Here is a 12,343-nt window from a genome sequence, read left to right on the forward strand (position 1 = left end):
CCTTTACGAGAGAACTTATTGGAAGTTCTATTTCCATTTCAATTGGCTGACTGCATCTCGTAAAAGCTCGATGCATATTTTCAATGGCATATGCATGGAATAAGTCAATAAGTGCTGAGGGTGAAAAGTAATGGTTTTGCTTTTCATCATTCAGAATCAAGCCGCCTCAGATTCAAACCGAAGGGCAAAAAGCGCAATACCAATGGCACAATGATGGTGATGGTGCTCTGTAGTTTTGAGAAATCGTTTGCCGCCATAGTACAATAAATGAAAACCCAGTAAAATGTGGCACTGACTCGAAATGCCACCCAGTGCGGCGTTACTCATCAGACCACGAACTAACGAGCCCTTGAATGAAAGAAAGAGAAAAAAGTAAAGTTAAATTTAATCTGGAATAGATAGTTAATTCAGAAGCTGGAGACAGAGGTAGTAGGTCGACTTGATGTTAATACAAGGTTTAAAATCATTATTATGGACAACTAGGCCACCAGCATGAGACCTTCAAGAACTTGATTAGACTTTGAGAATGAGATATTGAAAGTTCCAATTCATGGTTACCAGAAAAAGAATGATTCGCAATCCACGATCTGCGGCAGCTGTCATCAATATAATAAGCTGAGGATGTATACCTACTTTACGCAACTAATTCGACGGATTCGACGAAATCGGATTCCAACTAAGGTTCTATCGGAGTACGGAAACAAGCTCTTCAATAAGATATTGAGAAAGAAAGGAGGAAACGTCGCAGATAGCTAACTCCATAATTAAAGAAGATATGCTTCCGCATAGTCCACCTTTATATCGATAGGAATGGAATCGATTAAATAGAAAAAGTTTCAAAATAAGTTCATAGCGCATATGTAAAATCATTAGTAAGGATTCAAATCCAACTTCTTCGAGATTCTTCTGAATTATCCTCTCAAGGGTACTTCTCGACAAAAATCCTCTTTTTTCCACAAATCACTGCTAACTTGACTATTGACGAAAGATAATCATTATTATTACGAGCAGCAGTATGCTGGTATACGTTAGGTTAATGGGTAACTACGCACTACTATATTCCTAAGCTCTAACTAATATATACGCAAAATATCCTTAAACCCCATGTATGATATTACAAGAACTCATTCTTTAGCTTTTCATACTGTTTACCACCCTTAATTCCATCCAAAATACCTAATATTTTACTTTTTCTAGCTTCCCCAGCATTTTAGCCAGCTCTGTTGCTGCAAACAGCATCTCATTGGCTCTAAGTATCTCCGCCATCCACTTATACTGAAAAGAAAACACTAAATGGATATAAATGTAGGTAGAGAGGGATGCTAGCGCAACTTAAATGGGTGATGACTCACCAAGAGAGCAGGAGTTTTCAATTACGGCATACTCAACTGGCAACTTGAAGACCCGGGATCTAAGTAAAACGATTTCTTTCACTCCGTCTTCAACAATTCGTATCGTACCGCATCCATCGTTTGACAGAGCGTGGCTTGTTAAACGAAGTGGCATTCCCTTGAAGGCATCATTATTGGACCAGTATAGTTTCAAGCTTAACTGTGTGGAAAGTTTTCATATTGGAGAGAAATCATAATTGAAAATTGCGATTACCACTATACTAATAATATACTAATTTCCACAATCTACTATAATATAGTATAGTGGAAATCACAATAGTTAACATACTGAAATGAAATTATTGACTATGTAATTTCACACACTTCATTTAAAAACACGACCCAGGTGTCATGATGATGACGTTCACCATCGAAACCTGAGTCGTGTTTTTAAATCAAGTATGTGGAAGTACAAAGTCAGTAATTTCATTTCAACATGCTATGCAAATTCCATAAAGTTACACCGGAGACAAAGAAACAATTGTTTATCATCATTTCTCTCCAAGTTAAATTCTACTACGCCTAAAGTAATACAAAATCATTTAATACTACTCTATGCTTTCTGACTAAATACAGAATCCTATCTCGGGTTGTCAGTTGAATGTTTAAATTAAAAGGCTAATGAAATGGTTGCTAATTTATTTGTTCCGAAAAAACACGGCCTTGACTGCTATATTGGTAATACGAATAGAATTTCCATGCATTCTGTCAATAAGGAAAGCATCTAAATGTGCAATCTTTCAGATAAAATTAATAGCCACAGTAAAAATGACAGCAGCGATTGCTTGATTATACAAATAGAAGTAATCCGCCTTGGAAAATGGTGAATTGAAAATTTGAACGTGCATTAAATTTATGAATTTTATAACTTGTTTCGACAGAACACTGGCAAATGAGAAGCTGAAACCATTGCTCCATAGTAGCACCAAAAACTTTTTTTTAATGTTTTATGGTGTAATGGTCTGCTTGGGCTGGTAGCGGGCTTGAATTCAGTTTGCGAATTTATGATTTCAAATAAAATGTCGTAATAGAATGCTCGTGTTGTACAAAAAATACATAAATTTCATCGTTCATGCACATGAGCACAAAATTTTGTTATATTTTTGACTTATAATGGGCAAGTTTCTATCAAATAAATATTATTATTATGGAGATAGCCCGTGCAAATATGCGAAACAGTATAATGTTATTTACTGACCTGCGTCATGGTGTTTCTGTACAGCGGCCAGAGTAAACACTTCTACGAGTGTTACTTAAAGGCGCGTGAACATTCATGAAAAGCAAACTATCCTATCATTAGTGCATACCTTCCCAAGGATAAGGTGTGTACTATTTGTTCTGTTGAACTGCCCGTTGCCTAACGAAGGGAAAAGTGGGAAGGGAATTCAAAAGAACGTTTTATCCGGATACAGTCATACCTCAGTCCCCAAACGGGTAAGATGGATTCAATAAAACAGCGGATTACCCAAAAAAACGTTATAGAACCTTCCTCTTCTCCTATCATAGAAACAATATGCACAAAATGAAACATTCGTGCACGGAGATCTGAATTTTCTCTGAGTCAAATCTCACAATAATCCTAACTGCTGAGAATGAAACGTTTGCGGAGTTTTCAAGGTCGAGCTAAAAAGACCACGCAATGAAACTTGGCATATTTTTACGACTCCTCATTGAGAATTTTTGAGGCCGTCGCATGCCTGCCCAGGCCTACGTATTTCGATTTTCAGCGGAGGTCAAAACGTTGAAATTTTCCCGAGTCAGATTAAGTCATTTTTGACGAGCGAAAAACTCATCTATTCCTAAGAGTTAATGCCACTATCTGAGAAAAGAGCGATCGTTGGAATGAAAGGATTTTTTTTAACACAGAACCACATTTGACAGCTGAATTACATTCGTTCCGTAAATTCCTGCGATATAGATTCAGTCAAGGACCCATTTCTCTTCGTCGAAGCAATACGAGCATTTTCAATGAATGGCTCCGTTGTCTAAGATGCAAGCAAGGCCACGAGAGAATTTTTTATTTACTCTTTGGGGACGGTTTCAATTTCACGGGGTTAGCACACAGCTCCATTTAATCGAGGATAAAATTAAAACGGGTACATAGAATTACAAGACATGGCAAGGGCTGGTAACGATAAAGCAATTAATACCATTGCCATGGTTTTTTTATCCCCAAGGAACACGTAATCGTTTAGTGAGCGTCCTCTTCCAGAAAGCATTTTAAACATCCTAGAGCAAATATTAACAATATTCGAATGTCAATAGGATGGGAATTGAAAAGCATCTTACCTTAGTGAAATAAAATATAGAGGATTTGGAGGATGGACTAGGGATTTTCTTTCTATCAGACGTAACTTTATTCGATATCCTTAAAAAAGTCCGCAACCGGCTTTGATTATGCGATAGAGTTCCTGTTGTCCTTTAAATTACTACTATTTTAGCTATAAACAATGCATATATAATAATTCACACAAAACAATTTGATTTAAAGAATGACATAGTGTAATTACCTTTCATGCTATTAATTCTTTCTGAATTTTATTCACTAGTGAGACATACGAGGCCAGTCCAGTAAACAGTGATAACAATTTTTTTACTCGCTTAATTTATGGTACAAATATTTTTCCACGTTGTCATCTTAAAGTGTACTGAATATGCGGTACAAGTTTCATTAATATGACTCCAGTATTGTCTAAGCGGCAGCCGTTAGAGATCGAAATATGTTCACCTCGCCTAAGGTAACGATGGAGATAACACGCGACGAGAAATACGCCGCACTGAAATATTGCTCTCGTTTGAACGGATTGACTGCCAAAGCCAATACAATGCTGTTCGAGACATATGGAGAGTCTGATGCTCCCAATAGCATAACTATCAAATTGTTTAGAATATTTGAAGACGGTCTATTTCAATGGAAGGTGGACCCAGAACCTCAGTCACTGCTCTTACGAAGCAAACATTAAAACCGCCGCTGCCAATTTGGGAGAAGATCGTAAAATAATGTAAATAATAATATGAGAAATGTTAAAAATTTCATTTCATACACTGGCAACAGAAAATTACCCATGAGACGTGTTTGTGCGCGGTGGGTTCTGCAAAACCCATCGCGAAATACCGATACCTCGCAAAAATCATTGTGAAGAGTGTTCCTCATTCTCTATAGAGTCCAGACCTAGTCCCAGGTGACTTTTTCCTGTTCCTCTATGTGACCTTTCCGCATCCCCTCTCCCATAATGTCCTCAATACCTACCTACCTACACTATACTGCGCTAGCAGTGACCTACCGCTGAAATACGAGCGGTAGGTCACTGCTCGTATCTTTCTGTGTGGCCTATGTTGTCGCAGTCCTTTGTCCTCTTGGGGGAGAGTTTGTTATTCAATTGTTTCAAAAGCCGCTATGGTAATGGGTGATTCCCACGAACATGTTTTGAGGACAAAGATTCTTCCAAAATTTTACGATAAACGACAAGAAAAGGCTGCACGTGTGCTTCCATCGAGACAACACTAGTGATCTTCACTCTGGTATGTCTTCGTAACAATAAATTTGAATTGGTTTCTCATGCTCCCTACTCTTCTGAACTCGCTGCTTTTTTTCAAGGCTGAAGTGCACACGCCGTGGTCTCACATTTTTCAGTCGGGCCGCTCTTGCATCCGTAAATTTCCAGAGGGCAAAAGCGTTTGCTGAAGCGTTCATCTTGGCCATGGAATGAATCATTGCTTCGACGTTGTGGTAAAACGTGTGCCTTAACAGGGAGATTGTCTTGAGAAGTTTCAATTCTCCGGTAAACGTAGTTTGTCATAAATAAATTAGGAGACTAAAATTTGATTAAACCATTGATCATATATGGGCCACGGGAAGGAATTTCAACAAGCCTGAACGCCAATAGTGCTGGAACAGTGACGGCATACCTGCCAGCGGAACGCCAACATGATTTGTCCCCAACCTGAAATCCTCTTCCTGGACAACAAAGGACAGCACCATATATGATTATAGAACAGTGGGAGACAGGTAAACTAAATAGAACAAAATTGGCCTGCGAAAAATGTCAGAGAAATTTGATCAGCGATAGGGATTACCATATTTTATCAATCCCCTTTCCCCCATCCCGTTATTTTTCCACCCAACCCTCATATTATACTTCCCTCTTCTTTTTGGTACATACATACACATTACTTCGATGCACTGTTTTTCAATTAATGAGTGCGCTGAAACACTTAGAGGAAGAACAGGGCGAAACCAATAAATCTTAGCGACAGACAGCACATACAAATTTAATTTAAAACATGATTGAATAGTTCCACCATATCTCGCATGAAACAGAAAATTTTATTCATATAACCTAATCCTGTTCTTTTTCCATACCCTCTCTTGGAAAATACCTTCAAATACAAGATACAGGAGTCAACAGCCAGGTACGCAATTCTGTACTATTGCTAATTGTAAAATACCTACTCAGCCCATTGTGTGGCCCCATCAGAAATCACCGCACGCCTAATTTCGGCCATTATTTTATTTTTCTGGTAACATTTTTGTGTCTGATGGTTTATAATTTTTTCTCTTCGATCAATTTTTTTAACTAAGAACAGAGAAGGTTTACCGACACTTCCGTTCTTTGCCCTCACCTAAAGCAAATAATTTCACTAAAAGCATTTGATCTCGAAAATGTCCTAATTATTATAGGTTTCAGTGATCAAAATCATCGACCACCTCTAAAGAAATATTAAGATTATTCCTCCAATATAATTTAATTCCAGCGCCTTACACACGAGTAGGAAGTACTGATCAAGCACATTTGTAAATGTTCTCCGAGTACCAATTGCATTGAATTGAATTGAATTTGAATACACGTACGGATTTTATGGCCAAATGCCCGTCATGTACCAAAGATGCCTTAAATTAGTACTGCTCATGAAATATTTTGATTTACACGATACAGATTTATGTTTGGTGCGGGAAAACCAGTACATAATAAACAGAAACAAAAACTATTATAGTTTCCCACTTATTTCAGTTATAATAACGGCGTATTTCGATGTACTTTATCATTTTTAAGAGTGTTTCAAAATGATGTGCACTGAAACTCGCAAAGAACAAATTTTTATGAGTGCAAACATGAAATTAATGTTGTTTCACTGATTAATTAAACTTGACATTTTTTCACAAAAACTATACTAAAACTAAACGATATTAAACTTAAATAATAAACTAAAAATACCTACTAAAACATGTGAAAACATATCAAGATGTATCATTCAGTGATCATGAATTTTTACAAAGTAGAGCCTAAAACCATTGAATTCGTATTTTTGTTTCTTTTATTAAATATCTAATGTTAGTCATTTGGTGCCAGTTGCGAGCGGATTTTTAATCATCATCACATTTGATATTATACTGAATACGATAATTCATTTCAGTCCTAACAATCTACCACAGTGATTTTCTTGTTACAAACTCTCATATTTTATTGGTAATTTTTAGTAGTTCAAAATTGTTTCGTGTTTTTTCGAAAGCTGAATTTGCATTTTCAAACATTTGAACTGCGTTACGCACTTCACGTAAAATCAACGAGGTTTTAATTAATTTGGATTTTTTCTTTTTTTCCAGGAATAAGTTACCCAGTGCTAAAACAAATAGCAAAGAAGCTTTGGGAGAGACCACTGGTAAGCGTCTCACGAGGAAATATTTCTTTGATCTTCGGCCAGTTTATTCGGTAGTAATGACTGACTCCCTGTCATGGCTACCATGGGGACAATGGAGTCTGGTAGAAGTCATAGCTATCTTTGCTATATCAATAGGCCTCACGATGTACCGGTTTTCCTTCGCATCACTGGTCCACTGGAAGCGTAACGGCATCCCGCACGTCCCCGCGTGGCCTTTCTTCGGGAGTATTTCCGACGCAGCTTTAGTTCGCAAACCCATAGGCGAGGTGTACGCTGATATTTATAACCGTGAGAAAGGGAAGAGGTATGTGGGGTTTTATAAGTTCACGCAGCCTGCAATCCTTCTCCGCGATCCCAAACTCGTCAAGAAGGTCATCGTCACCGATTTCGATTACTTCCCGTCGAACGAAGTTCAGGGAGATGAGCATTTGGATCCCATGTTCGGGCGACACCTCTTTGCTCTCAGTGGCGTACGATGGAGCAGGCTACGGGACTGCTTGGTTCATGGATTCACCGACGAGAAGTTGAGGGAAATATTTGCCTTGTTGCCCGAAGTATGCGACATTCTGAGGGACCACGTCGACCAGAAGACGAGGGAACGAGATGGGACGTGGGAAGTGGAGTTGAGGGAACTCTGCACCAACTTCACGACGTCTACCTTGTCGACTTGTGCCCTAGGTATTCCCTGCGATGCCATCAACCATCCGGAAACGGAGTTGAGGAGTATGGTGAGGTTGCTGCTGGAGCCGACACCGAAGAAAGTACTCTCGCAACTGATCTTTCTCCAGATCCCGTGGTTGGCCAAGCTGTTAAGGATACCGTTCGTTCCTCGTGAAGTCACGGAGTACTTCAGAGAGACTGTCTGTGAAGAGGTGAAGAGGAGGGAACAAGAGAACGTCAAACGAAATGATTACATGCAGATGCTCATACGACTTTGGAATGAGGGAAGACTTCGTCTGGACCAGACTGAGGACCAACAAGGAAATCAAAATATGGATAAGGGAAAACGAAGTGAAGTCGATGGAAAGAGACAAGGTAAGGAAGAGGTCACGATTTTTATATATGACTTATATTAATATTATTTCCCAGAAATATATGAAATTGAACGCAAAACATCAGAAGACCTAGCTAAAAAGAATAAAAATTCAAACTCTTCCTAAGAATTTCCAGGTGACAGGCTCCGATGAGACGATAATGCGACCTTATTCTAGTTTAACAATAAGAGCAGCAATATTTGAATTCCTCCATTATTTTTAAATTGTCAATAACTCCATAATATCATATATATATATATATATATATATGTTTAGTTCATATATGCTAAATAAGTGCATAAGACATTAAGTCCTTCATGTTCAGAAAACAATGACTGCCAGGGATCTACATCTACGTGGCACCCTGAAATTAATCGCTGGGGTGCGTGGTAGGGGGAAATGACACACCAGTCATTCAATATGAAAACTTAGATTTTTTAAAAAACTGTTAATTACAGTATATTAAAATTATTCACATAATGTATGTTATCATGACTACAGTTACACCATCTGCGGTATCTAAATGAGCTGCACTATACCGGGAATTACTCACGGGGCGGAGGTTAAATTACAGATTCTCCACTCTGGCATAAATTGGAAAAATGTCTCTTTAGCGGTGATGCTGAAAATGCATAATTTTCCCCATCGTACTACGTTAGGCGATATCTTGTCAATAAAATTAGAGAGATTAATTATAGAGCAAATAGATTTAAGGTGTCATTTTTTCCACAAAGTTAGGGGATCAGAATAGTGTCGTCCGACTACGGTAGGGGTAAAAATATTCTTGTCAAAATTAGTCTGGTGTGTATTCACCCCCTGCCACACACCTTAGAGATGGCTTGCGAGATACTAAAATATACTATATACTAAAAAAAATAATATCTGGCGCATACGAGAGGAGTTAAGATAACAATGAGGACACTAACTAAAGCTAGATGAGATAAAGACAGCACCATAAGCTACTTAAAATGAAAAAAGAAAAATACTTTTCCCACCTTTTCGAATAATCTTATTCTGATCAATTATCGTTCGCGGGGAAAATGGATTCTTAAATTTATCTGTTCTACACTCAATATCTGGAATTTTATTAATTATATTTCTCCTAGTGTATTAGGATGAGGCTTATAATACATTTTCAAATTAATCGTAAAAGAGACCTCCTTTCAATGAATGCAAGAGATTTAGTCTCTGATTTAGACTTTGCTCAGCGAGTGATTCTCATCTTAGTTCTTAAATAATCTTGATACGCTACTGAGTTTACCATAACAACGTTTAAAAAAATCTAGCTCTTCTACGCTGCACGCATTCAAATTTGGCAATCAATCCAACTCCATTAGGAATCCCATATGATTGCAGCATATTCTACTTGAGGCCTAAATAGCGTAAGATAACATGGTTCTTTCACCTTCTCGTCTCATTTCCCCAAAACTCTTATAATAAAACCCACATTTTTGTTGATTTGCACACAGATTCCCAGTATATGTTTCACCCACGAGAGGTAGTGAGTAAGGGTAACTCCTAAGTATTAAATAGTCTACACTTTCTATTTCGGTGAATCAAATCGATTAAGAGCAAAATTACAAAAAAATACCACCTATATGTTTATAAATCGACCATCAGTTTGGAAAGTGAATCATCGAGTGTGTTATTCCAAACTCGATGATGCATTTTTAGCTTGGGAGAAAATCCAGGAGGGGCATTCATTACCTGTGCGTTGCCATATTACAGGTCAAAACAAATTTCACACCAAGTAGTCTTACAGTATCCCTACACGAGAGTGACGTAGAAGGTCAAAAATATGAGGTAAAATACATTGAGTATTTTCGCTTACTTCCCACATTAATTCTACGTGAACCTGTCAATCACAACTCGGTGGATTCAAGTTCAGCCAAAATGTCATCCCTGAGGCTTGATTCTTTTAGGGAATGGCATTCTTTCTCCATAACCATGGGTTTTGATGCATCTGTCGCTACAAACAGATATTTCCGTTGGAGAATTTCAATTTCACTCACGTTGAATAGCGGAGAAGTGCGGATACGGCCGCGGAAAGAATGTCGGTCAAATATATTATTATAATTAAAACGCACATGTGCTGATAGACATAGTCAGGTGGCACACAAGTCCCAACAATTACAATCAAACTTGCCTCGTAAAAATAACATGTCATCTCAAATCCAATCAATATTACAAAATGTAATACATTAAATCAGTCAGAAAAAACTACACTTAAAGTAAACGTCCAAACACCAATATCTTACCAAAAAAAGAAAATCCCCATCTCATTAACATCAGTTTCCCAATCAACAAGAAAAAATCAAAACTATGCTGTTGCATACAGTTTTACACAACACATCAATCAAATTATTAGATAAATTGTTTACATCTTTTCTTAAAAATATTTACCCTGTTGGGAAAGGACTCGAATAGTTAAGCGGGCAAACTATTCCAATCCACAATTGTTTTATTAAGAAATGACATTTTTTATTAGTTATTTGTGCCCGGCATTTTATCTTGAATTTGTTATCATTCCTCCGGATAAAATTTGGATTTCCCGCCTCTTTCCTTAGTTCTGCCCAAGCTTCTATCCCTTCAGAATGCAGAACATTCCACAAAATCAGCTTATTCTTCTTCTACTTTGTAAAGGTTACCAGTCCAGGGTTTTTAACATTTCAGTCACACTCTCCATCCTCCTCTGCTTCCCCAGTAGATATCTGGCAGCCTTCCTTTTTACCTTATCCGGTTTTGTTATGTCCTCCTTCGTGCAGGTCCCATTCAAGTGATGAGTATTCTAAAATTGGTCTAACCAGGGTCTCATATGCCTTTTCCTTAGTTGCTCTAATGCTCCATTTGAATTTTCTCATCACCCAATGCAGAGTTTTGAAAGCTTTCTTAGCAATGTATTCCACGTTCAGCCCCCACCCTAAATCCTTGGTTAAATATGCTCATAATTATTTACAGATATCACTTCTAGGAATGACATTTTTCGAGAATTCGTAATCCCCATTGGTTCTATTTACCTTTTTGCTAAAGGTGATGGATTTGCATTTGCTATCCGTGGGAGGATGGGGTGTTACTGCTGAATCCTTTCGCTAGCGTACGTCACTAATTATTGATCTCTTTTACACGACATAAAAGGAGACAATTATTTTCAGGAAACTTTGTTATATTATAACTTCAGGAAACTTTGTTATATGGTTAAGTGTAAAAGAAAATTAAAATTTGTTTTCATAATTAAGTGTAATAGAAATATATCAACAGCTTATATGCACAATCATTGATTTTTAAAATAAAAACACGCAAGGTGCTCTTCTCAGTAATTCGTTCAATCGCCAATAAGATACTGTGAAATGATTGTACGCAATTTCCAGCAAACAAGATATATTACCGGAATTTTCCGCGTTTTATTCTCTTGCTTTTCGGTGAATAATTACTTTCTTCCTACTGAGAAAAATCTGCGAGTACCCAAGATCCTTCAAAAAAACCAAAGAAAAGGTCCTAGTTCCTTTATTGCGAGTAATAAATCATATAACGAGAAATAAACGAACTTAAAAAAATTCTAATTCCAAAACCAGACGCGATGAAAAACACGTTTTAAATTCATATTTCCGCTAATCATAAGTTTCTAACGGTAGTAATAAAAAAAGATGCCTTAGTCGTACCTAATTGTACGTATATAACGCGGACACTTAAGTTTCACTAATTTTTAAAGGTAACACGTTTCATCTGATTTTATTCTCAAAACGTGGCTTGTTATTTTCCATCCATGACAGCTAGATCAATCGATTTATAATTTCCCATAGGGTTAGCCCTCCGAGAAGATATGTATTATAAGATTAGGAATTAAACCTCAACTCGGGAATGAATGGAAGTGCCTTGGGCGAGGAGAATATTTTCAGCAAGGCAAGGCGCGAGAAGAACATGTACCACCCCACAGATTAGGCATTAGAACACGTGCATGTACTTAGCAGGTTTCATATCGTGTCCAACAATAATATAACCCATTAAACAGGAAATTTTTATTTCCGATATTTTTGCAACAATTTGAAGCATTCTCAACTTCTTCCGAATCTATACATAATCTCCCTGAATGAATGCAAACCGATATGGTTTTGCACATTTATTTCTTATTCATGACTATTCTTGATAGGTTCCTTGGATATTTTAATCTTCATAGTGCCAGCTATGTCCATCGCTAATATCATTAATAGGCATTTTCTTTCCTCACACCCACACAAAATCACCTTTCTGATACCAGCT

General features: G+C 37.4%; 2 protein-coding genes across 2 annotated transcripts in view; one reads left to right on the plus strand and one right to left on the minus strand.

The window, feature by feature from the left end:
* Positions 1-2,598, minus strand: part of snky (ubiquitin protein ligase sneaky) — a 36,378-nt gene extending 33,780 nt beyond the window's left edge. Inside the window, exons 1-2 of the mRNA XM_071591844.1 lie at positions 2,590-2,598; positions 1,189-1,275 (exon numbers count right to left, since the gene is read on the minus strand). Of these exons, the coding sequence (XP_071447945.1) occupies positions 1,189-1,275; positions 2,590-2,598 (96 nt within the window). The remainder of the gene's footprint in view (positions 1-1,188; positions 1,276-2,589) is intronic.
* Positions 1-12,343, plus strand: part of LOC139694404 (cytochrome P450 6j1-like) — a 38,155-nt gene that overhangs the window by 9,929 nt on the left and 15,883 nt on the right. The window contains exon 2 of the mRNA XM_071592944.1: positions 6,997-8,087. Coding sequence (XP_071449045.1) covers positions 7,109-8,087 — 979 coding nt within the window. The 5' untranslated portion in view covers positions 6,997-7,108. The remainder of the gene's footprint in view (positions 1-6,996; positions 8,088-12,343) is intronic.

The sequence above is a fragment of the Hetaerina americana genome, unplaced genomic scaffold (genome assembly GCF_022747635.1).
Source record: "Hetaerina americana unplaced genomic scaffold, ioHetAmer1.1.p SCAF_5, whole genome shotgun sequence".
In the NCBI taxonomy this organism is placed as follows: Eukaryota; Metazoa; Arthropoda; class Insecta; order Odonata; family Calopterygidae; genus Hetaerina; species Hetaerina americana.